The 27,117-nt window shown below is 37.2% G+C and overlaps 1 protein-coding gene across 1 annotated transcript in view; it reads right to left on the minus strand.

Moving 5' to 3' along the window:
• Nucleotides 1–27,117, minus strand: part of BRIP1 (BRCA1 interacting helicase 1) — a 111,070-nt gene that overhangs the window by 60,203 nt on the left and 23,750 nt on the right. The window contains exons 8-15 of the mRNA XM_067538146.1: nucleotides 16,895–17,185; nucleotides 13,784–14,005; nucleotides 12,724–12,923; nucleotides 10,114–10,246; nucleotides 9,071–9,225; nucleotides 7,969–8,140; nucleotides 7,715–7,855; nucleotides 7,090–7,251 (exon numbers count right to left, since the gene is read on the minus strand). Coding sequence (XP_067394247.1) covers nucleotides 7,090–7,251; nucleotides 7,715–7,855; nucleotides 7,969–8,140; nucleotides 9,071–9,225; nucleotides 10,114–10,246; nucleotides 12,724–12,923; nucleotides 13,784–14,005; nucleotides 16,895–17,185 — 1,476 coding nt within the window. The remainder of the gene's footprint in view (nucleotides 1–7,089; nucleotides 7,252–7,714; nucleotides 7,856–7,968; nucleotides 8,141–9,070; nucleotides 9,226–10,113; nucleotides 10,247–12,723; nucleotides 12,924–13,783; nucleotides 14,006–16,894; nucleotides 17,186–27,117) is intronic.

Consider the following 27,117-nt stretch of genomic DNA (forward strand, 5'->3'; position numbering starts at 1 on the left):
TGGGGCTACATTCAGAAAGAGCTCTTCCAGACTGGAGTATGAAAACCCCAAATTTATGAAATCATAATTAGCAGAGAACAGCACAGCTGACAAATAAATTCCAATTTAATTTTTCATTATAAATATATAGGCTGTATGCTGAACAATGAATACCCATTCTGAAATTCCCACTTCCCAGTGATACCTTCAGGAATGAAATGTCTCCTTTTGATATATTTATATTTACCCTCTCTGGGCAAGAATCTATCACTAAGAAGGAAGAATCAGAATGATAATTATGTATACAGAATTTTCAAAGTATTACTAGTGATTGACAACTTTAATTTACTGAAATTAGCATGCAGAGAAAGCATTTTCAGTGGGATACTATGAGCTTTTTTTTATATATATAACAAGGAAACATGATACAAGAAAAGTTAAAGAAAGAATCAAGTTTGGCAAACTGAATAATAAAATGTATAACTACTATTTTTGTTCTTTTATTAGCCCAGTTAATATGACAGAGTATATGGAAAGGGAAAGAGAAAATACAGCTGATATTAAAGGCATGGGAAAATATCTTCTCTGCTTCTCAAAAACCTTCTTCTTAAATGAATTACTATATGAAGTAGTTTGGGCTCAAAATTTTATATACATTAAAATCTTTGTAGTAAAGTGGGGTAGTGTCCTGTAGATCAGGGTTACTCTTTTTGATATCAGGATCCAGCTTGCTGTCCTAAAGCCTTTCAGGGAACAGTGCCAGTCCACAGACTGGTCATTGGAGAAACACTGCTACAGATTCTAAATATCTATTTTTAAGGGTCAGTATTGAGTGGAATGTGGGCAAATCACCATTACAATCCCATGAAAGTAGGAGAAACAGCCAAGAGAGTCTGATTTCTCCCAAAGGAAAGTCTACCTAAATTGAATACTTGCAACTGACAGAAAAATTAAGGTCTTTAATGGATGCTTTTTGCACCTGTTAGCACTGGAAGCAGTAAGATGCTAGTTTCTATAGCAACGTGCATTGGTCACATAAATTTAACTGGAGATGTTTTATCAGCAGCAGCCTGCTTCCCCTCCATATGGTTAATTTAATGCAGTCTTTGACTACCATCTCCTCACTAGCACATCAAAATTTTCAAACTTGCTGCTACTTGTTCTTATGGTCAAGGCATAGGAAATCTCGGTTGTTTCCTTTCTGCTAGACTTTTTATGTGACCTGGAGTATGTCATTGGATTCCTATGCACTTCAATTTCCACAGCTGTAAAATATGGATAACACTTTCCTACCTCACAGGTTTTGGAAGTACACATTCATTAACATTTGCAATGTAATTTGAAATCTTCAGACAGAAATGCACATTAGAACGCTAAGTATTATTTACATTATAGCTGACTCCTAATTATTTTTTCCAGATTGGGGGATTCAGGCAGTTTCATTTGCTCCACATCTGCACAGATTTATTTTATTTCTGACACCATGTAATAAAGGTGCAATACATGGGTACTGTTAATAGACTTCTCCTTATTTCATGGCTCTAGTCACTTAACATTGTTCACAGTTACAAACTGCATCAAGTAGCATGGTTCCTTCACCTCCGAATCCAGTGACTACTATTACAATATCCACTCTTTACACTTACGCCTGAGTGTTAAATCATAGCTTCAGAGCTCTCCCAACAAAAAGACAATACACACATATTTTATAAACACTAATATTCAGAGGCTGATTTCAGCCTGACACCTTCTCTTTATATAAATAACGAAGAAAACATTTGAAGTGCTAGATAAATGAAGTACATAATGTGCTTTTGTGGAAAATGTAATTAATTCCATTCATGAAGTAGCAACTACTGATGCTTTTCCCTTTGAGAACTAACAAGCAAGGTATTAAGGTTTCATAAAAGAGAGACATGCATATTTATTTAGCAAATCACTACAATGCCTTAAACTTCAGAGATATTACAAACATGAGGTTAAGTGTGTTTGTTTGAATCTGGTCACTACCTCATCCATCGGGAAAAAATGAGGATGACATTTGAGATAAATATGGGAATTACGGTAATATTTGATTATTCCTCAGCACACCTCAGTTTCCTTCTGTACTTTGTACTACTCTGCACTGAGTATAAAGGGAAAGAAAAAGATGTTGGACTCACATAGCTGCCTGGCTGGAGACTAGTCACTAACAAACTGAATAGAGCTACACATGTGAATGGAGGATCCAGAAGAGACAGAGGAAACCCCGATGGCTAGGACAGTCACAGCTAGCAATCAATGGACAAGAGGAGGAGATTTTCCCTCACCTCTCAGTAGGAAAGAAGATCAGTGGCCCTGTACTGGAGAATAAAGGGATGTGGTGTCAGGTGTCCCTGCCACAAACTGGACTTACACAGCACCTCTCACCTGGGACTGACAGACAAAGGGAGGGACAGAGAAAGGAAAACTATGACTCCTACAGCAGCATTCCTATGTTAACCTGAGGACTTCCTGATGCAGTATTCAGAACTACTCTGTTCTGAAAAGGCTGCATGGAGCTGCTGCAGATACTTGCTGAAGTGCACTGATCCCTGTAGAGGGTAAAAGTCTCTGAACAGCCATCTATCTCAACTGGATTCACTGGGCAGAGTTCATGGGAAGAAACAAGGAGTGCTGGAGCCCAGAAGTTGAATCTTGAAGGCATTGTGGCTGCATAGGGAATATCTACACTTCAATAAAAGATCAGCAGCATGGCTGCAGCTGCCCAAGGTGAGCTGACCTGAGCTCACAGACTTGGGCTGCAGAGCTAACAATTGCAGTGTAGACATTCGGGCTCAGGCTGGAGCCCATTCTTTGAAACTCTGTCAGGGAGGTGGCAGACCCCGGGTTCCACCCTGAGTCCAAACATCTACACTGCAATTTTTAGCCCTGCAGCCCAAGTCCCATTAGTCCACATCAGTTTACCCGGGCTCTGAGACTTGGTGCCACAGATTTTTTATTGCAGTGTAAACATACCCCAATCTACCCTTAAGGAAGAGTGGGACCCCTTGGGGGTCTGGCCAACTGAAGGGGTACATTCAAGGGATTGTTTAAAAGCCGGGGCATAGGACAGATCCTATGGATCCCTGACAATCTTATTAGAATTACTTTAAACTCCAAAATATAGACAGACACCTACAAAGATATTAAATATAAATACTATGTTAATACAATCATATGGGACAGATTTTAAATGGAGAAGTCAGGAAATTTAGTAATGTTTCCCACAGCAACTTGAATTCAACCACTTAAACATATCTAGTATTTTGTTATACTATACATGGGGTCAACTTTTAGGACTTTATAAACAAAATATGCAATAAAGGCATTACAGTTATTATGTAACAAGTGACTTCTAATTTTTTCATATTTAGTATTGCAACCACCCATAGATTGTGGAGCTCCAGATATCCAGATACACAAGCATATCTATTTAGCTATGATTTGATTTATTAAGAAGTGCCTATCAATCTCTCTAGGTACACAGGCCAAATTTTACCAACTTGGGTGCTTAAAGTGAAGCACTGAAACAAAAGTAGCCTGACTTTTAGAAATGCTAAGCATTTCACCCAGCCAATAGCAGCGCTTCTGTGGGAGCTGTGGAGGCTCAGTGGCTCGAAATATGATGAGCCTAGACAAACTAAAAATTCACCAACAAAACTAAAATTATAACTGAACATCTCATCCCGTCACTCAAAGACTCTCCCCTCCTGGGCTAACTTCATCAAGCTAAAATTCTAAATAAAAACATAAATATCTTACAGCACGCCTGGATCCTCAAACTCAAGCTCCATCAAACCAGTAAGAGAGAAAAATTCCAGACCTGATGGCCCCCTCAAAATGGGGAGCACTTACCACTGCCCTCCAGATCTCAGAGATATATTCCCTTCTCACTCCAAAGTATAAACTGGGATTCAAATAAGAATTGGGTTAGCCCTCAGAAAAACTAACCTATTCCAAGAAGGAACATGATACACAACAATGATTTAGCAAGAAAACATTACCTTAGAATTTATTAAAATAATAATATGCATCATTTACATTTAGTTCAGATTAAATCAAAGTTTTAAGAACATAAAATTTACTATTCCAGATATAGTGCACGAAACATAGAATCTTGCCTCTGAAAATCCTGATAGAGAACCTCTGAATGCAAATGGGCAACTATGCAATGCTGTACATGATGATGGGGAGAAATTTCCTCTTTCCCCTGTGATAACAAGTTTACAAAATCTAAGATTTTTCTCCATTTTTCTGACCATATTAATTTCCCAGTCCTACAAGATAGACCAATGCAGAATGAAAGAAATGGCACAAAAAAGGGGAGCAGTAGAGAAATATGGGAAATGGAATCTTAAAATATCCTTCAGTTGCCTGGAATTTATTTTTATCAATACCTTCACTAGGTCCATGGAAGTGTCTCCACAAAGAAAAAATGTCTACACTGCAGTAAACTCCCATGTCTGGCCTGGGTCATCTGACTTGGGCTCGGACTGTGGGGCTACAAAACTGTGTAGGCATTTGGGCTCAGACAGGAGCCCAGATTCTGAAATCCCAAGAGTCCCAAATATCTATCCTGAAGTTTTATAGCCCTGCAACCCGAGCCCAAGTCTGCTGACCCAGGCCAGCCACAGGTGTTTTATTGCAGTGTAGACATGCAGTTAATGTGTTTTTGTCAGTAGTCCTTTCAGTGAAGCATGAAGCCGATTGGAGTTTGGAGGGAGGAGGGGACAACCTGAGCTGAGCAACAATTTCTTTCATTCTTACTAAATATGCCAGTTATTACTCTGTCTCAAGGTTTCTAAGCATTCTCAATTCAGATAAGTATTACTCTCAAAAAAAGAATCTTTCAGCAAATATCTTTTAGTTGTTTATCCACACAAAAAACAACCTTCACACATTGTACTACATGTACTATTGTCACAATTATTGCTCTACAGAAATACATCACAAACTGAAATAAGGCATAGGATTCAATTTCAGATATAAGATAAGACAACAATTTAAGATTTATTTTCAGCTTGCTAGTCTTGCACACATATATAAATGTGGTTTTGAGAGTTAGAATGATGGATTATAGTTCATAGTCTGCCTTTTTCTACCAATTCTATATTGTATGGTCTAATGTGGTCACCTAATGGTTATTTCCAGTAACTGCACTGATGACAACAACTCTTTATGGATATCAGGCAAGACAAGGAATTGGTATTTCCTTCAACCTACTTATATAAGTAATGTATGGAGTGTGTCGCACAAAAGGACATTTTCTTTTTATTCATTCCCTCAGGTTATAAATTCCTCTTTCTTGACGGACTTCTGACATCAGCAAAGTTGTCAGAAATCTTGAATTGCAAAAGTTCCTCTAAAGCAGTGCAGCTTTTCCAGTGATACCAGATTTGATTTCTAAAATGTTTACATTAAACCATTGTTGATTTTACTAAATTGTTTACTGCAATCCAGCCACAGTTACAGTTTGATGAGACAAACAGACCTGTACTCCTAATTACATTGCACGTTTACACTCTTGTTCCTCAGATTTGAGTTATGTACAACAAGAACTATGGGAAAAGAATACAAACTTTCTTTTTTATCACTGAGGTATAGACTTAGCCAGATGATAGACCTTCTTAACAACAACAAAATTTACTAATACATGCTTTGAAATAAAGAAAATTGATCTCTTGGGGTAGTGAGCTTGGTGCGATTTCTACCTGATTCAATAAAACATTGCTAAAATCCATAGTGCAGTGAAATGAAATAATAATCAAAGGACGGAGAAATTAAATGGCTGTACATTACATACAAACAGTGTACAAAGAAAATGCAAAAGGCATTCTAACTGCTGGGTCAATGCACAAGTCAAAGTTGCCTTTTATGATAGGCAACTGAATGATAACCCGGTTTTAAAAAGATAATCATGGAGACAGTTCAAGAAAAAACACTGAACGTCTGGATCTTTCTGCAACAGATATGGCAATTTCCTGCAATATCCTGAACAAATCTTATTGAACTAAGTTAAATCTCACTGTATTAAGTTTATGTATGATTATGGGCCAGGAACTGTATGTCATTCCATGGGGGAGGGGAACCTCAGCCATCCAGGAACTAAGAACAGTGGGGGTGTGATTAGGCAAATTCATTCAGGTTGTAACATCTCCAGAGAGGCACCACTACCTAGAAAGACTTGCATATACTGGTTCAAATTGGATTCTCTAGAAACCAGCAGACAAAGAAAGGACTTTGAGATAAATAACCTGATTTTAAATTGACTCAGGACCTTCTTTCTGATCCAGCGAACAGACAGGAACCTCCATCCAAGTGAAGGGCCTCAATTCTCAGGGAAGAATTGGAAAGACTGACACTGACCAGAGCACTTGCGGAGATGGAGGTGATGATCTCTAGTAAGCTTATTGGCATGCATCTAGGTTCTTTCATTGTTTTAAAAACATTTTCTCTGTAATGCTTTTACCTTGAGAATAAATGTACTTGTTTAGAAAGAGCTGCATGGTAACTTAAACCAGTGGACAATTACACTGTTTATAGTCTCTGATTAAAAGGCAAAGCAGGCCTGCTAGGCAGTCTGTCTTGCTGGGGAATTCACAGTATAGGCAGGGAATTGTGCAGCCTGGAAATACCATTGTCTGGAAGAAGGGAAAGATGTGTCTCCGCCCAAGAAAGGCGACAGCTGGGGAACTGGAAGCCTGAGAGCGGGTGCCCTTGCTGAACCATGGAGAGGGAATACAGGTGAAGTTGCCCTAAACTGTGATACTTTCTATCCAAGATTTATTTTCAAATTGAGAGCCCTTTCTAACAGATGCCAAATGCACATAAGTATGCTTGCATGGAAGACCAAACCAGTCTTTTTTGGATAACTGTGATCAAAACAATAATATTCCTATTATCCCTATAATGAAACAAAACATACCATGCAAAAAACAAACTTGTAACCAATCAACTACAGCATCCAAGTAATTCCAGTATGGACATTTCTGTTGTCTCCGTGTTGATGTATAGGGATAAAAAGTTACAGAGTAAATCTTTAAGTAGGTTTTTAAAAAGAGAGAAGAACATGAATTAAGATTTCCTTACCTTGTAAGATGGCAAAAAGCACAAGACCCCTTGACCAACAGTTTGACACACTGAAAGCAGAAGTGCTCCCACTTCATCCTGGAATTCAAATGTTTCTGCATGCTGGAATGTGGCACACAGCTTCCGACCCTTGGGGCCTGCCCCAATGGTGCCAACCCAAACCTGTTGTATTAATAATTCAAAGTTACATACATATTTACACCAAATTAACAGGGAAACTTAAAAACTGAAGTAACTAAACTATTAAGGTTATTTCTGAACATACTAATGCTAAGCAACAAGAATATAAAATCGAGACAGAGAGAGAGAAAACAAAGAGTGTAGCAAGCCATCATAGTGAAAATGCTGCTACTAATGCTGCTTACTTTTCAGCTATTCTGGTCAAATAATACCTTATTGCTATTACTACTTTTATTTAGGATTATTATATATCAAGTATAGTTTAATTTAAACATTTAATTGACAATTTTCTCAATGCAAGTAAATATCTATTTTACTCTTTCCATTTTGAGTTACAGAAATAGAATGAGTTTATACGGTCCTCATTTCAATTTGCCATTTATTGCTTATTTTATAATGGACATTATTAAAATTTCAGGAGTGAAAGCAATGATGCAACATTTACCTGTGAGTTATGAATAACATGATTTGCCTCAAGCTGGATAGTAAACTTCACACCAAGTTCTGAAGAAAATGAGTCCATTGGAGAGAGTGTACCAGATGTTAGAACAATTGTCCTAACATTACCACTTAAGTCTGAAAAGGCCTAGGGAAAATAATTTTTTTTAATTAATAGAATCAGTACAAACTATTATATTTGTATTTTGTGATCAAATAAGGGTTGTAAGGAGTTGCTGGTTTACTTTATACTTAGCTTACCACAGCTGGATTCAAGCACCAAAAGTTAAGCATATGGACTGCAGTTTTCTGCCGTGAACTCTTCTTACGTTTTGGTTGTGCAAAGAAAGCATTTTTATCTGGAATATCAAAATGGATTTCATCCGTCCAAACATATGTTTGTTGCAAAGCAACTCTGTAGTCATCTGCAAATCTACAGAGAAGTAAATTAATACAACTGGTAAACAGATGTAACCTACATTTGTGTTTGTCAAATATATTTAATAATACCTGTCACGTGGGTTCAGCATTAAATTCTCAAAAAGCACAACTAGTGTTGACACAATGTGGTTCCACCTTAAGCATCCAATTTAATGTTGTACAAAACTCTGCCTATAATAAAAGGAGCAGGCAACTGTGGACAATACAGTATACGGAAGAACGTACTCTATGCTAGAAACAGAGAATATGATTTAAGTTATGCGACTTTCCATTTAAGAAGCATAAGGAGTACCTATAATCACTAAGCCATGTATTACAGAATTAGCTCTCAAACAAAATATTTAATAGCTACAGTTGGCTTTAACAGTGAAGGTATCAAAAGAGTGGTTTAGATCATTTTAATGCTAATTTAAAATAATTAAAGTGCATACTGGAGTTAGGCAACATGCCAAGAAAATATTCTAGATTGATCTTTAGAGAAACTGTATTCAATGTTTTAGTTATAGAAAAAAAAATAATTTGCTGATATCAATCTATTACTTACTGGATGTTTACCCACGTGAGAAATTTTTTGGCACAACCCTGTTTAATTGGTAGTTTTTGCTCAGAAGAAGCCTGCCATGGAAATAAATAGCAGAGGTGCTGAATAGTTGAGAAAGAGACAACTTGGCAAAGCAGCAGGATCATGTATGCACTATGCATGCCTCTACTCTGCTTGGCTCCTACAAGTACTCATTTTTTATTTATCATGCATACCAAAAGTACCCAAATGTCTTAGGGAAAATATTTATATTTGCCATTTATTCATCTTTATATAAACAATCAGATGTTTACAAAAATGCAGTCACTTGCAATTTAAATATATCTGGTAGAAAGCAGAAAGAAAAAACATCCACACCTCAGGCTATATATTTCCACCAACCTGTTGTTATCTTTAAAAAGATATAGCAGAACCATGAATAGCCCTTTTAACACAAACTGAGTAGCAGGGCTCACAATGGGAATCTCAATAAACTCATCTCCACCATGAATATTCGATACTTTTTCTTCTTTTTCAAGGACAGCAGCAAAATGTTTCTGCAACAGGAAAACTCATTAACATCAGATTTGTATGCATTTCTTTTGGGAAGATATTTAGGATGAAGTGTTCACTACAGTATTTTAAAACAACATCTCTCAATATAGCTAGAGAAGTTAGACTGTAGATAAAAATCTTAGTACTTAACTCAGTGCTTTCAGTGTGCTTGGTACTGTACAGAAAGAAAGGACTGGCTGAAGCATGCAGTAAATATGATTTGTTAGTCAATCGGAATGCAGATGTCAGTAAAGGCAGAATTAAAAGTCATTACATTGTAACAACTTTGAATAATTTTATCTGAACAATGTTATTCTTTGTTAGAACAGAAATAAAGTAATTATAAGACCATTGTAACAAGCTCAGTGATTACTACTTTGAAAATAAATTACTCCAGTAGATTTAGAACTTGATTCGCCACTCAAACCTGTTTTACATTGGCTTGACTGCACTTACTTTGGTGGATTTACTCTTGATTTTCATCATGTACACTTTTCTAAGAGTATGTCTATATGTAGTGTTACAGCTGTGCCACTGCAGCAAGTCTGGTGAAGATGCTCTATGCTGCCGGGGAGAGCTCTCCCATCGGCATAAAAAACCCCCACCTCCGTGAGCAGCAGAAGCTGTGTTTGCAGGAGAAACTCTCCCGCCAACATAGCACTGTGTATGCGAACACTTATGTCAGTGTAATTATGTCGCTCAGTCAGTGAAATATTCACACCCCAGGTGACATAAGTTTTGCCAACATAAGCTATGTCTGCCCTATAGCCTAAGACAGCTTTGAGAAACTGGACTGCATTTTAAAGAAGTACAAGTAGCGTAAGTGTATTTTAAAACATTTAACCAATAATATTATGCATTTTAATAATTTCTGTAACATAAAACTCTACCTGTAAGATAGGAAATGTAGCATTGGTTATTCCCATATTGTGCAAAATGGTGAGCATTTCTTTTCCACTCCAAACTTTACAGGAGGTTTCATACCCCCTTTCTTTAAGCTGACCAGAGCTTTCCTGTAACCAACTGGAAATGAAGAAATTAGGAGTAATAATAATTGTAAATTATTCCTGTATTAATTTAAATGATCTTGTATACTTTCCAGGAAGTTAAACTGAATGAGCATCACAAATTGTACCATATTTCTGTAATAATATTAATAATTATTTCTAGTTAATACTTTTAATCAAAGGGCCTCTCAATTAGGATCTGATTCTGTTCTCCCTTCTGCTAGTTTTACACCTTTGAACTGAATTGACTTTAATTAGAGCTACTTCTGATGTATGCTAATGGAAGTCAAAGAAAAATCTGTTCCTTAGCGTTGATATTCCCCCCTACCTCCATATAATTTTTTTAAACTTTATTTAAAAAGGACAAAAATATAACTTGTTTCTTTAACGTGTCAGGAATGCTTAGGAAACATTTCTGTAGCCTTGTACCAATCCTTATTTTAAACTATCATGCTTTAAAGACCATTTATTACCTCTGTAATTGATATGATTAAGGAAAGAGTGACAACCCGCACCATACATCTTATTGCCAGGTATTTCCCAGATGAGTAAAACCAACCTAATTAAACCACATCCCTTGCATCCTGTCTTTTTTTCTCCGTGGCTGTAATGAAGAACTATTTTGCTGGTATAAGCTGCATTTCCACTAGGGGAACTGGCAAACACTTTCAAGTGTAGGAAAGGGCATTAAAACGTGTGCTTAAGTGCTTTCTGGAATCAAGACATAGGAGACCTTTTTATACAGGCATTGGATTTTTCTGGTTACTCGCTTAACGGGAACAGACCTGCCAGTTTGTGCAATAAGGTATTACTAATTATTGGCCATTTACACCCAGTCTCTTCCTTTCCACCTGCTGCTTTCCCTACTGTTGGCAGACTTGACAAGAGAATCAACCTGAGTTTTTCTGATAAGGTTAAAAGGCTGGAGGCGGTCAAATCTCCAGCCTTGCTGCTTTCCTCCATCACTAAGAAATTTAACATTTGAAAGACCCAACAAAGGAGAATTAGTAGCCACAGGGAAATTATTCTGTCTCAGTGGCACACAAATGTTAACCCTTGGCACCAACTGGAGAAGAAAAGATGGTGAAGTTGAATGTGTACCTAATCTCTAATATAAATAGGGACTTCCTAAATGAGTAACACTCCCAAACCAATATTATAACAAAATGTCCCAAAATTGATTAATATGAGCTCAGATAATATCAATAGACCAATTGATTTTGTTATTTTTTATTGTTATACCGTTGGCTTCCCTGTTCAGATAGGTTTCTGATGAAGAGGATAATCACTTAATTGGGATATTTGGACATGCACAGTGGGGTATCAGTTATTTCTTATTTATATTACAGTAGCAGTCACTATGTACTGGCACCATACAGTCAAAACACAAAGGAGAATGAAAAGGTGGGAGGGAGGAGAGGTTGGCTGCTTTTTGGTTTATGTGACTTGCTCAACATCACATACAAACTCTGTAGCAGGAGCAGAGAAATTTCCTTTCTCCGTTCCCGTCGACGCAGCGCTACGCCACTTGAGAAGTTGGTCTGAATACGTCGATTTCTGGATTGACTGAGCGGGTCTTCACTGACTGCTCAGTCAATCCAGAGAAGTCGATCTGACGGTGGCAAATTTGCCGCAGTCAGTGTAGCCATAGCCTCAGTCTCACAAGCTGCCCAGAGACAACTAAGGGAAGGTATGATAGAGGTCTATAAAAAAGGGAATGGAGAAAGTGAATAAGGAAGTGTTGTTTACACCTTCACATAAGACAAGAACCAGGGATCACCCAATTAAATTAATAGGCAGAAGGGTTAGAACAAACATAAGGAAGTACTTCTTCACACAGTGCACAGTCAACCTGTGGAACTCACTGACAAGGGATGTTCCAAAGGCCAAAAGTATAACTGGATTCAAAAAAGAATTAGATGTGTTCATGAAGGATAGGACCATCAATGGCTATTAGCTAAGATGGTCAGGGGCACAATCCCATACTCTGAGTGTCCCTAACCCTCTCACTGCCAGAAGCTGGGACTGGATAATAGGGGATGAATCACTCGACCGATTTCCCTTTTCTGTTCACTCTCTCTGAAGCATCTGGCACTGGCCATTGTCGGAAGACAGGATACTGGGCTAGATGGACCTATTGGTCTGACTCAGTATGGCCATTCTTAAGTTCCAGGATCCACAAGCTACCCAGCTCTTGGGCATGTGGGCTGCTGGGGGTCTGGGCTGCTGGGGGTCCAGGTAGCCTTGTTCTCTGGCTTCTCACGCAGCCCTGTTTATCCAGGCAACTCTGGGAGCCTTGGAAACACTTAGAAGGGTCAAAAAGAAATGTCATTTTTACTTTTTCAAAAATAAATTTTGGAATTTTTCAATTTCAGGAAATTTCAATTCCTTATACCATTTCAGAATGAATATTCCTATAAGAACTATAATTAGTAGTTGGTTTAAAAAAATATATATATATATATCGCACAACTAAATCAAAATAAGCCTTACTTCATCAGACTATAGCACACAGCCCGCAGGGGATCATGGTCCTTCCGCCTGATGTTGTTGACAACCATGGTATCAAGTTCTTCTCGAGCAAATCTCAGCTGGGTTTCTGTAACACTGTAGCTGGCTGACTCCCGTGCACAATCTTCAATATTATGAGCTTCATCTAAAATGACTACTTGGTCTTTTAGGTTAATCTCCATCTGCAAAAGACGACAACTGTCCAGTAAAACTTGAAGTGAAATACATAAATGAGTAACAACGGCCAACAGGTTTATTTGTACAAAAAATCTGTCCAGTTTGTGTCACTTCTAGGTTTTTCACAAAACTAAAATCTGGTGCCAGCATAAATGACAGAATTTGGTCCTTATCTGTAAATTCTAAGGGGCATAGAGTTTGTAAAGTGTACTTTTATGGTACTGTATAATTAATGTAAAAAAGGACAGACAATTTTGTGCTAAATTGTTTTTAAAATGAAATAAAGGTCATTTCATTTTTTATACCTTCCCTAAGCCCCCATGCCTACTTTTTGTAGTTATGCCATCCTAAAAGTTTCTCTTCTGTTGGGTGAAAAACCCACACAACTGATTAACTAAAATGGAAAAACAGCAAAACTGACTATTACTGAGGTACTGTCATATGCATAAAATAAAGAAATTGCAAAAGAGGAGAAAAATATTCTTCAATCTCTTTAGTTTAGGTTTTGCTAGTAGCACTAGCAAGCAGTCAGACAGGGATGTGGTTTTAAAGTTGACCATGTCCCTTCATCACATTCTTTATTCATCTCACTTTAACTTCAGTCAATGCAACAAACAACATCACTACAGCAGCATCACTGTGGTGCTCAGTGAAGACACTGCCTATCCCAACAGGAGAGCTTCTCCCATCAGCGTAGGTACTCACCTCCCCGAGAGGCAATAGTTATGTCAACAGGAGAAGACATAGCACTGTGTACACCAAGGATTAGGTCGGTGTAAGTACGTCATTCAGGGGGTGTAGATGACATACTTATACCGACATAAGTTAGTAGTTTAGACCAAACCCTACTTACAAACATACTTACACTCTCTCTTATCTGTGGGTCCAGGAGGTAGTTGTAAGGACAAAATACGATATCTGCCTCCACCATGAGTTCTCGAGCTGCAAAATAGGCACATGCACGTAGCTTCTTTCCCAGGCTCACTAGATCTTCTACGTCCCAAGCCTGACACTTCTTACGTGCAAACTGTAGAGCATGATGTTCACTAAGTTTATGGACACCATGGTAGTAAACACAGGACTTGCCCTAAAATAAATAGGTGTGAGTTTGAAAGCAAAATACAGTAGTATGAACAATAGTGCAAATGGATTTACATTTTTGTAGAATAACTTATTTTGCAATCTTTTACTTCACTCAGTCACTAAATTATTTTTAACAGTGATTGTTATGTTGGACTATAGTAACAACAAATATCATGGCAAAAACAAAGCAGGCAAATATGACAGGCTCTATTACCTATCATACATAAATCTGTACAATACATTTCAGAATTTTGCCCCAGTGAAGCCAAAGAATTTTTTAATCTATTTTACAAATAGCAGCCTGGCAGTGGAAGAGGGTAGAATGTATTCTAAATCATGAAAATTAATTAACAAATCCAAATACATATGATTAATTCAACCAGGAAGATAGAAAATAAAACAATATGGCACATTCACATCCACCCACTCTCTTATATCATCAAACTATCAACCAGAAATGTCTAGTGAATTTAAATCATATTAGAACCTTCCTGACTTTGTTTATTTGCATATGTCTCCTCTCTGCTAATAGCTCAGGAGGGTGTCATTATGTTTAACAATCAAAGCAAATAATAGTTGTTCTGCTCATGACTTTGACAGCAGTCCTTCCACTGGTATTCAAATGTGTTAAAGTACATCATTCAGAAGTTGTTTGTTTTTTCCTGGAGGAGCAGGGGAAGGATTGGACAGGGCAAATCTTAACTTATGGGTCAGATAATTATCCCCAGGAGTTGCAGGGAGGAGTGGAGAATTTTAAAATTTTAATACTGATTAACACTGGTGTTAGTAAGGTATAATTGAACAACTATTATTTCTCTGTTCTAGTTAGTCTGAGTACAGTTTGTATTTTAAACTCTAAAATTAGTTACTGTGAATTCTATCTTTTCTTTGATGAACTTTTGGATAAACAAAACCACCAAGAGAATAAATCCCTGGAAATATATACTTTAAACTAGAGGCAATTAAGGCTGCCTCGTCATATGAAGATTGATAACATGAACAGGAAAATCCATCCCTTTTTAACAGTGTAACACAACCCTAAGGGGCAGGTTGTCAGTTGAAGTGTTATCACACTTACTGCCTTTTCGCTCACAAATTGTCAGTTATCTTTTTACCAACTCACTTCTGTAATATAGTCTTGGTTAACACAGACACCTAAAGTGACAGTGTAATTGGCCCTCATTATCATTACAACTTACCCTTAGGGCTTGGGAGCATCAAAAGCAAATGCTGACTTACTCTTGATGAATACAAAATAAACTTGAAGCTCCAACAAGAGGACAAAAACAGAAACTATGTACAGTATGACCCCTATATCCTTCAAAACAATACACCAACGGAGACAACAAAAGCTGTTTCTACCAGCTTACTTTACTCAACAGCTTTCTACAGTCTGAGTTCTACAATGGAAACCAGCAAAAACCTTTTACTGGATGAACACACACCGATAATTATTAAAACCTTTAACTTGCTTATAAACTCACAATATTTTTTGCATAATGACTCCCAACTAATCTTCCTACGTTTATGATCAATGTATGTGTGTTGTTGATATATTTTAAAGGTGACCAACAAAAGGAAAAAAAAGTGCATGTGCCCTTTTTAGCTGCTTTATGGAGAATAGAGGCAACTGGAAAAGTTTTTTCTATATGCCTTACAACTATGAGGATCAAGAGGTTTTGTTGCAGGACTTCTTGAAGGATTAGTGAATTGCAGTGAGAGTTTCTCAGCTCGCAAATGAAGGGACAGGGATTAAGGAAGCTTTGAAATTTGCACAGAGAGCTTTTCTCTTAAGTATTTATCAGTCGCTTGAATTAAAATAAGTGTTATAAAACAGTATTAAACAGAAATATAAAATCCCGCCTCCTCTCAATTTCTTAAAATTTAGTCTTGTTCAATCCAATGTGCAGTCAAGCCAACTATTTTCTTGTCCTCCTGCAAAAACAGGGAAGTCAAGACCTGATATTTCTAATGTAAACACAAGCAGAAACATACTACTTTTTTGGAACATTCATTTCAGGACTTCTATATACACTCTGAAGCAGCAAAAGATGGGACAATTTTGTTAGGCTTTGCAGATTACCTATAAATAGTAAAAACAAAGATGCAGCTATAATTTCATAAACTAAATTCTGCTGTGCTTTTGCAGTCTAGTTTTAAGTAAGGCTGCAAAAGTGGAAAGGAAACAAGATAGTCTTAAAGCAACTCTAAAATGGCAAGCACAAATCCTAAATTTGGTTAACCAACATGAGTGATGTACAAGTTATGTTATAAATAACACTTATATCACAGGGTGAACAAGCACAAAGTATTTCGGCTAGCATCATTAGCAGATTATTTGTTCAGGATTTGTGGTGGGTTATCCACCTGAGAAAAGGCTGTAAATTATTATTAACATAAGACATGGAATTATACTCATAAATTTGAACCAGCAGACAGTTTGTTTCAACTAGAGAATTATTACAATAACTTCATGTTCGTGCACTGGAATCATTGTCTTCAATGTCCAGCTACACTGAAAAAAAAAATATTAATAAAGCACAGAGAAATCAGGCCTGAATGGATTATTAAATAATTATCAGCATTTTACATTTTTTAAAAAGTAGTAAATTTTGAGAAGGCAAAGGTTATTGCAATTATAATTAAGCTCCCAAACTAAAACTATAATCATAGAGTGTCACCATATTTTACACTTTTTAAATTTTGAAGTTGTGAACCAAGATTTACTGACGATTAATGGTCTAATGCAAAATGAATTAGAAGTTACAAAAGGGCTTTCAACCAGCCTGCCATTAAGAAGTTAAAATGCTACTCAGTCCAACTGCTCAGACAGCTAAATCTTTCATTAATATTTTTTTAATGAATACTGATTTTCTGAAACTAAACTACTCACATTTTTTCCTTCCAGCAAGTCAACACACTTTTCATTCCTGTTACTACTACTGGATACCACTGGATGAACACAGGTATGATCCCGGCTAGAAAGAATTGTCATACGGACACTGGAGTACATCGTCCTCCTCAGCTCTCTAGTAATCTGAGCTATTTGCTTGTGTGTTCGAGTTCCAAAAAATATTTTGGGGATGTGTGGCTTTCCTCCATTTTCCTTCTTCTTTGCATTACTAACATCTTTACCATTTTCTTTTGCAGAAGAACAGGAGCACTGTGTGCAGGGGCCAGGAGACTGTAACCAAAACAAGGAAAGTTTATTAGGACGTTACCACTGCAAACTGAATGTACCAAATCTCCGCAGAGACTATTTGAAGTGTTCCTCCAGAATGGTTAAAAAATTCCCATTAATTAATCTATCAAACTATGAACAGTGGACTTAAGTTAAAAGTATACACAAAACATTACAAAATCTCAAAATAATTTCTAAGAGTCTCCAGGTAATTTAAAAAACAAAAGTTATAATAGAAAAGACAATATTTCTCAAGTAAAAAAAAAGTGATTACCAAATTAGTTATCTGCTCTTTTCTTTATATGTTCTTTGCCAGTCAATATAATATTTTCCAGGTTAATAGGCTTTGAAATTAGGTACCAAAGTTGATGCACGTCCTTGTCTATACAATTTTATTATTTTGACATATAGAAAGGTTTACTGAAACTGTTCACTGGCTCTCCATGATTTACACAAACCAGGTTGTGGCTAAACTCAAGTTCTATGACAGTAAAGTACCATTATTTTGTATATGACATTTCAATTTGTCTATTTCTTTATGCCAGAAAAATTTTAACTAATTTTTACAATGCACAAGGAAGTTTTTCTACATTAAGTTTATTTTCTGTCATCGAGCATGGCCAGTTACCTCTAATTTGCCTGTGACAAATTATTACAATGAAATCAGCCAGGATAGTTTGGTACCAAGTTATGCAGGACACCTAGTGTTAGGCATTCCGAGGCCTTAGGGACTGAGAGAGAGCATGTTATATACAAGACACACACTGTCTTCAAACCAGATGGCAACCTTTGTTTCACAGCAGACGAATTAAGAAAAAGTGAGAAACATTAATGTGGATAAAAAGGATTGTTTATTATGTTTCTTAATTTGAACATGTACTTATAAACTGACTGCCAGCTAAAGGAAATCACTTTTCCATTGCAGGCTTGATTCTATAAGGTACTGAGTATTCTGACCTCAATCTAGTAAAGCACTCAAGCATGTGAGTAGTGCAACTGAAGTCCAAAAGACTTCTCACATTCATAAATTTAAGCATATGCTTAAGAGGTTTGCTGGATCAGGACACGAGTCTGCAGCACCTTGTAGAATCAAGATCTGACTGGGCAACCAAATTAAAGTTAATACTAAAAACTTCGTTTTAATATTGTTTCATCTGTAAATCAAATTTCACTAAACTGGCTTCAAAACATATACTCCACTAGCAATATACTCATCATGGTGTTATGCCATTAGTCAGTTCTAGTGACTATTCCCCTGTTACATCTTTAGATTTCATCATTCTTAACTAACAGAACTGAATCCAGGAAAAATATTTGGAATACAGGACAACTGGTTTGGTTTCTTTTCCACTCTAATTACTTTGTCACAGAGAAACTCATCCTCCTCAATCTCTTCTACAAGATAAACTATTGAGAAGACTAATAATTAGGATGAAGGTAAATGATACAAAGAAAATGTTAAGATATCTGTAAGAAGAGTAACTTGTCTATACAAGCAGCTACAATAGTGAAAAACTGATTAGCACATCTTAACAGCATAAAATAATTTATACTTGGTTTTTAGTTTGATAGCGCCAGTAGCAACAAACTGTACTTGATAGCTGAAAGTTTTCTTCCTCTTGCTTTTAATTGATTATCCTTCATAAACAAATGCTAAGTCATGGCATGTGTTACGCCACAATACTGGAGATCAAGCTGTCTCTTAGCCTCCACTCTGTGGAAAAGTAAGTTCAAATTACCCTGAGTCCCACTCAACCTTGTCCGCCATTAAATATTACAATACATGATAGAATGGATGTAAATGTGACCCTTCTGGAGCTGTCACTCATTGGGATAAAAGGTTCACTGACGTGCCAAATAAACAGGCCGTCAAAGCAGATAAAGTTACAGCCATGCTGGAATTGTTACATTCCCCTCTCAGGTTGCCAGTAACAGCAGATTTCATTACGGTGTGCTGCCACATTAAATAGCCAGTTCCAAATATCCTGCCTTCTATATTGAATAATTACTTATTCACTGAAAGGATAAAAAGAAGAGAGTTATGAATGGGGCTCTTGTCAGCAGTGAAGCAGGAAACAGCTGACGTGTGGTGTATGTTACATATACGGCAATATCCGACTCAGTTTATACTCTTAGAAAATTGGAATGCAAATTATACCATGTTATTTTGATATATATTCTATTTTGGTCTTTGAAATAATGACATTTATTAACATACTAAGAGAATTAATGTAAATAAGCTACAGAATCCGTTTACTTTTGACTACTGTACAGAGCTTTTAAGCCTATATCGATCCCTTTCATTTGAATTCATTTTTTTCTTCTCAGAGATGATGCAATACCACTAATCCTTTATGGGAGGATAATGCTAGGCCTAAACATTTATTGTCCTACACTGTACTTATACAATCAAGATGATTGGAAAATGTAATTCAAATTCTTTCTGTACAATACCAATAGTGGTAATTCCTTCTACTGTATGTTTGGGGCAAAAATATAATTAAAAGAAATTTTTAATTAAAAAGATTTAAAAGGTAAAATTAAAACCATGGTGCCTGCATGTGTGTGGGGTGTAAATAAATTACAGTATTTTACAGGTGACCTTAAAGTTTTTTTTAAAAGGGTTGAAACTGGCATAATACTGGCCTTAAGAAGTACCTCACTCACTACTGCAGCTTTAAAATGTTACCTTTTACTAAAAAAAAAAAAACATCAGGAAAGCTATAAACTCAGGCTGATTTTATAGTAACCAGTAAAAGTATATAACTGCTTTGCAGTAGTCATAACATTTCTGAAAGCCACAGACGCCATCAGCAAAAAAACACTTTAAAAAGGTGCCTGTATAACAAAACAAAACAAAAAAGGAAAACCAACAAAACACACACATTAAAACTATCACTTTAGAAGGTGAGCCCTTTCTTTGCATTAAATTGGAATTTCACCTTTTCAAATGCTCTTTTTCTGTTAAAATCTTGTGGGACAGACCTTTCAAATATATTAAAAATCTGAAAGTTAATTGAAGTGCCTATAGATTAGGCATTGATGTGAGGAAGCACTCCATAAGACCATTAAGTTTTGGCTTTCTATGAGCTGTGTGATAAATACGTTAAAATAAACAGCATACAGATCAATCAGTAAAGAGGATTGTCTGTTTTAGGCAAACTAGTCCCCAATCCTGCTTCATGTACAATGAATTTATGATCCAGATGCATATAGCTACACAATTTCATGGTTTAATGTGGCTTATTTTTACATTTATTTTCTAATAAACACGTTCTTTAAGTCAAACACATTCAGACCATCTAAGCTTAACAATTAAAAATAAGACGCTGTTGAACTTGTTTAGGCCCTCAAAATTTGCTTTCTTTGAGGAAGGTAAGTTTGGCGCAAAATTCCTGGAGAATGCACTGTGTGTGTGCATGCAAGCATGTACATGCATTATTTTTATATTTTAAAAAAATGTGGGGTCCTCAACAATAAACACTTATATTTCTGTTGCTGAGGACCCAAACAAGCCTTTAAAAATAAAGAGAATCTAATCATCATCAGAGGATTTACCTTCCTTAAAAAAGTTATGTTTTGGAACTTCAGAAGTCTGGATTTCTGATAGACCACAGTGTAAACAAATTTCCAGCTAATGACTTAAAACACAGTAAAATCAGTCCCAAACTGACAAATATCTCTAGAAATCAAACAACATAAAAAGAGAGTAATTAAAGCAATATGGTTATACCAGCAACTTCCACATCATGCTACCCTACCTCTTGCAATATTCATTCATGGAACTTCCTGCAGAAATTTTCTTTAAAAGAAGCAAGTTTAATCAAGTATGAAATATTTGAGTTTTTGAATATTTTCATCAGTGACACTTTTGGTTCTGCATTTCTGTACCAGAAGCTATTTATATCATTATAGCTGAAACTTAGTAGAACTTATGATGTTATAGTCTCCCACTACTATAGAAAGAGGAAAAAGAATCCACCTGTACTTTTCACTGTAAGAGGTAATAACTACTGTACAGTTGGGGATTGCTGCAGTAAAAATTATAAATCTGCATTTCAGGTAGAAGTGCTTGCTAAACTACAATAAAAATCTGTCATATTCCTTTCAGAGCAACTGAAAAATAGTGACGAAAGAAAGCTAACTTGTACACTGAAAACTTATTTTACTAACAGCGCACGTTTGTTAACTTTCAAGGCCCAAGTTTGTTAACCACAAGGCCCATGTCTTTCTCTGTATTTGGCTGGAAGTTGGGGAAAGGGTTTGAATAGGACTCCAGTGGTTCAGTTTTTGTTATATTCATGTTGCTGCCACAGTAATGCTCTTGAGTTTGTTATAAATTGTATTGTATGGTCCATTATTTTATTTTGATTGTAAACTCTCTTGGACAGGGAGCACGTTTCCTATATCTGAACACAGACTGGTAAACCTTAAGTGCTCAGTATCTTTCTCCTGCATTTCCCAAATTATATAGTACCTATTTTTGGTTTTAAATCTTTTAATTGAAAGAAGTCAAATATACACACAAACACACACACTTACAGAGAAAATAATTAAATAAAATCTTTATCTACATTATCATTTTGTAACTCTCATTAGACTATTTAAAATTAGAGGAAAATTACGTTTTTTTTACAGCAAGATGAAAAGCAATACCTAATTTATCCATAAAGTCCTATTCCACGCAATGAAAACAGCCAAGTTAACCCAGAGATGTTAAACATGATTGTGCTCCATCTGTGTTACTGTTTGGTCCAGAGAGCCAAACTGTGATATAACTGGTTTAAAAATTCCATGTGATTTAATCCTAGTAAAAAATACTGGTTTAAGCAAGGAAATTGTTTATTTTAAAACTGGTTATAAAACAGTTTAGTTCCATCCACACTGAGCTTAAAAAAAAATAGATGAACTAATAACTATTTACACCATCTATGGTTAAACTTTGTCATTTTCACTGTGTAGATTTTAGCAAGATTCTAATGGACTGGACGTTTACATAAATAACAAAAATTTCCAAAATTATAGTAGTTAATGCTTAAAAATGTTTTGCAGGAGATATAAAATCCTCAGGCTTCAGGGCTGAAACCACTTTCTAACTATTAGGAAGTAGGAGGAGACTTTCAGGAGGGAAGTGGGGGGGGGGGGGGGAATTATCCAACATCTACCTCCAAAAGGTTTCTTGCACCTTCCTTAGAAGCATCTGGTGCTAACCACTTTCAGAGACATGATACTGGACAGGATAACCATGAGTCTGATCCAGTTTGGCAATTCCTTTGTTCCTAGGTAGAGAGGCTCATGACCATCTTTCCACATCAATACTTTAGATGGTAAAGAATGCAAATGTCAGATACATACACACACACACACCCTTCCGCACTGAGAATGTCCACAACAATATCCAGTTTCCTCTTGAGGTTTCAATTAAGAGATCTGCTCAGCCTTGCCTGAGGCTTTTAGAATTTCATTTAATTGAATCCACTTCTGTTCTTCTTCTATCCAAGTTGTTATGTGAGTAATTTCTCCCCCCATTAACACACCATGTCCTTTCAGTACCTTCTCTTCTCCACAGGTTTGCTGCTCCATTCCCAGAGCTGGGTGATCCTGATATTCAGGAGGTGGACTTCATGGTCTCTCCTGCTCTCTTTTTGCTGCTCTTTGGAGCTGTTCTCCTCCTCTTCTATCTACTGCAGCTTAGTGCTGAGGCTCAGCTTCTGGCACATCTCTTCCTGCGCATCCTGAGGCTGTGACTCTAGGCAACATCTTTTGCTGACTTGAGTGAAGTGCTTTCTAATTGGCTCAGAAGGCCTCTGACATTGTTTAACTTGTCCTGAAGTCTGGCAACTTTCTAAGCCAACTCCATCCACATACTCTTGTAAATTTTGCAGACTTTTTGCTGTAAATTTTACCTGCAACTTTTAGCGCTGGACTTTACTTTCTTCCACTTGTGCTCAAAGTCCTCTTTACCTTCCTGAAGTATGTCCACCTCACTTAACAGTTCTGTCCGCTCACTCTCCAGAGCCTGCTTTGCTTTCTCAAAGTTTGCTGTCACCCACTTGGTTTGTTCCAGCTATTCTGTCAGTTCCTTCATAACTTGTAACTACCTCTGTCTCATCTCCTGGGTTTGTGCCTCATGGATCTTTTCCTCATCATCAGGGTCTTCTTCAGAAAAGCTATTTCCTGTTGCCAGTTAGATGCGAGTTCTCATTATGCAGCTGTGGAGTCTACTGTGTCTTCTAGCTCCATTTCCAGTGCTTTCAGCTTTTTCCTCAGCTCCTGCTTCTGGGTTTTTGCTTTGTTCCTATATATTCGCTCAGTGTTCAGGTTTCCTTGATGTTCATTAATCTGAGATTCCAGTTTACAGATTTTTTCTGGGTCATGTTCTTCTGGCTTTCTTCCTCTTCTGCCTTAGTCAAGGCTGCTTGCATTTCCTCTTCCTTCTGGGCCAGCCATTTTTTAAATTCTGCAACATGAGCTTGCAGCTCAGCACTCTGGTCATACGGATAGGTGGAGTCTTTCCCAAGCTTCCTGCAAGTTATTCCTAACTCCAGCCACTGCTCTTCTTTGTGATACAGGTGCTCTTCCACATCTGTGATCTTGACCTTGTGTTTGTTCTTGCATGCATTCTTAGATTTCTCCTGGTTATCTGGGGCCACCTTCTCCAACTGCAGCTTCCATCTTGCCCTTTCCTTTATATTTGTGCCACAAGGTACCATGGCCCAATTATGCCCATTGGCAGTGATGTGGACCAGCTTCTGATGGGCTTATTCCTGAAGTTAGAGTTTTAAATCCAGAACATAGGCGCCTTTGGCTTGTAGAAGCCTCCTCACCTTTCCAAGGATGATATCTACCGGTACTTGCTTGTTTCATTCTTGTTTCTCAGGCAGCCCCTCCATAACTTGGGAACATCTCTGTCTTATTTCCTGGATCTGGGCAGCATGAGTTTCCGTTCTATCATCCAGTTTCTGCTGAGTGCTTTCATCTGATTGTGTAGTTTATCAAGATGTTTAGTGCTCATATCAGGGGTTTGGTTACCAGCATGTTCCTGAGCTTCCAGAACCTGTGAAACAAGTTCCACCCTTTCTCCAACACCCCCGCTCAAAGAACCCCCTGTTGCTCAGAACTCCTCATTGGGCTCTTCTTCACTGCAATCATTTCAGACCCTTGGATCTGGTTTGGGTCCTGTAAAAAATTATGTACATTCCCCAAGTTCTCTCCCCTCAGGCTGAGACTAGAATCTAGGTCTTTCCCTCAGGAAAAAGGAAATTTGAAACGCCTGACTGACCTCCCATCTCTAAATTGGTGTTCACAAACCGGTTTCCTTGATTAGTCCAAGTTTTCCTATCACTGTAAAGCCTGACTTCCCCAGAGTGACAGTCCCGCTTCTAAGAGTTTGAGATTTTTCAGCGGGCAATGCCTTTTTATGTGCTACATTTTTCTACAACAAAAAAACATTATTTTGGGGCTTTGCTTTTCCTTCAGCCAAAGGAATGAAGGAGCCCCACAGAGGGTCAGTTTTGGATCCAGTACTAGTCAATATTGTCATTAATGATTTGGATAATGGAGTAGAGAGTGTGCTTATAAAATTTGCAGATGACACCAAGCTGGAAGGAGTTGCAAATACTTTAGAGGACAGGATCAGAATTCAAAATGATTGACAAATCGGAGAATTCGTCTGAATTCAACACGATGAAGTTCAATAAATGTAAGTGCAAAGTACTACACATTTAAGAATGAGAAATCAAATGCACAACTATAAAATGGCCAAGAACTTGCTGGGTGGTAGTACTGCTGAAAAGGATCTGAGGGTTATAGTGGATCACAAACCAAATATGAGTCAACAATGTGATACAGTTGCAAAAAAAGGGTAATATTCTTCTGCAGTTTATTATTAACAGGAGTCATAAGCAAGACCTGAGAGGTAACTGTCCCTCTCTACTCGGCACTGGTGACGCCTCAGTTTGGAGTACTGTGTTCAATTCTGGGTGCCACTTTAGTCTTCAGAAAAGAAGATGGAGGGGAGAACTGATAACAGTCTTCAAATATGTTAAGGGCTGTTATAAAGAGGACAGGGATTAATTGTTCTCCCTGTCCACTGAAGACAGAACAAGAAATAACGGGCCTAATTTGCAGCAAAGGAGAAAAAAAAGCTCTCTTACCATAAGGGTAGTTCATTTCTGAAATAGGCTTCCAAGGGAGGTTGTGGAATCCCCATCATTGGAGGCTTTTAAGAACAGGTTAGCTAAACACCTGTCAAGGATATTCTAGGTTTATTTGGTCCTGCCCCAGCACAGGGGGCTGGACTTGATGACCTCTCAAGGTCCCTTCCACCCCTGCATTTCTATGATTCTATGAATAATAAAAGAAGAGCCAAATACACTGAGAGTTTTAAGTGTAAAATAAGGTTAAACAAACACTGAGGCTCTGATCTTTGAAGCACAAAGAGATAAGAGGACTTCTTGATATCTTCATCTACATTTCACTGGTTACAAAGCAATCTGAATGATACAGTGGTGAATACCTGTTGTGTGAAATCTCACACAAGCACACCCTAGTAAGATATCAGAAGTGACATTACTAGAGCTTTTCAACTATTCTTTTTTAAAACTCTTTTAAAAGGAGTAGTATTCTGCTACTACAGTCTCTTGATTAAACTGCACAAAGCAGCTGTTTATCCACTCACAGTAACCAGCAGGTGAACCCAATTCAATATTTATCACAGGCTTTCACAGATCACTGCTAACCAAGCAAACGTTTTAATTAAGCTGGAACTTGCTTCAAAGAGCTCATTCAAGATGTCAATCAGCGGGTAAGGGATCAGATACGGTGTCAGGTGAGAGTGTGTAATACAAATCCACAACTTTCTTCATCCCATCGCTGTAAATTAGCCTGCTCTAGAGTCCGGACTCTGATTGTAACAGACTGCCAGTCTCCTGGAATGTGTAACAGAAGTCACTCAAACTCTATTGTGAAGGTTGTAAGCAATATGTTAAACTGCAGTGGGCTAGCACATTAAGACAGATTCTTTTCACAGTTGTTTTTTGATACCCCAAGTGTTTGTTACACTACTCTCCATTTACTGTTTACTTTTTTACCTAGTGTAAATGGGGATTCCTTAACACAGCTGCCCCAGTTTCTCAAAGTCAATGCTTCTGCATAATTAATCAAAAAAGTACAACAAGGGTATAATTTCTCATCTAGATTTATACTAGAACTGCACTGTTTTGCAAGAATCCCCAGTTCAAGAACAAACATGGTTCCCAGGCTCTAGGATGAAAGAGGCTAAAGACAATCTATTGCTTTGGATAGGAAAGCCCTAGCCTTCATTGTGTCTACAGACATTCCCTTGATGTAGCACTGGAAGGTGCTTCTCGCTAGTTCCTTCAAACTGATTGAAGGCAATAAATGAGGCTCAAAAACTAAACACAATAAACAACATAAACTGTGATTAGTTTAATTGTCATGACTATGCTGGTAGCGCCCTAGTACATACTCTGTTTCTATTTTCCTGAAATAAATGAAAATAAAGATCAACACATCACAGTTACTGACAAATAAAATGTCATTCTTAAAAAAAAAGTTAAAGTCATTAATACAACAAATTTGGTAGTTTGGCTTCTCAGTTTCCCCTTTACTGAAATTGATAGGTCTCCAAATGCAAACTTATTTATTAGCTTATATACATATACACACACACACACACACACACACACACACACACACACACACAAAGACTTTGGAAAATAAATGAGAGAAACAAGAAAACAAACAGTGCAATATATTTTCCTCAATTATGACAACTACTCTAACCTAGTTCACTTAATCAAAATATTACTAGTATCACAAGAGCATGTGTTTACCTTGTGTTAATGTCCAATATGGCTTATAAAAATGTACAGGCCCATTTAGACTAGATAGCTGTAGACAGAGGAGAGCAG

This window comes from Emydura macquarii, unplaced genomic scaffold (assembly GCF_026122565.2).
Source record: "Emydura macquarii macquarii isolate MOO-44397 ecotype Brisbane River unplaced genomic scaffold, CSIRO-AGI_Emac_v2 contig_450, whole genome shotgun sequence".
Lineage (NCBI taxonomy): Eukaryota > Metazoa > Chordata > Testudines > Chelidae > Emydura > Emydura macquarii.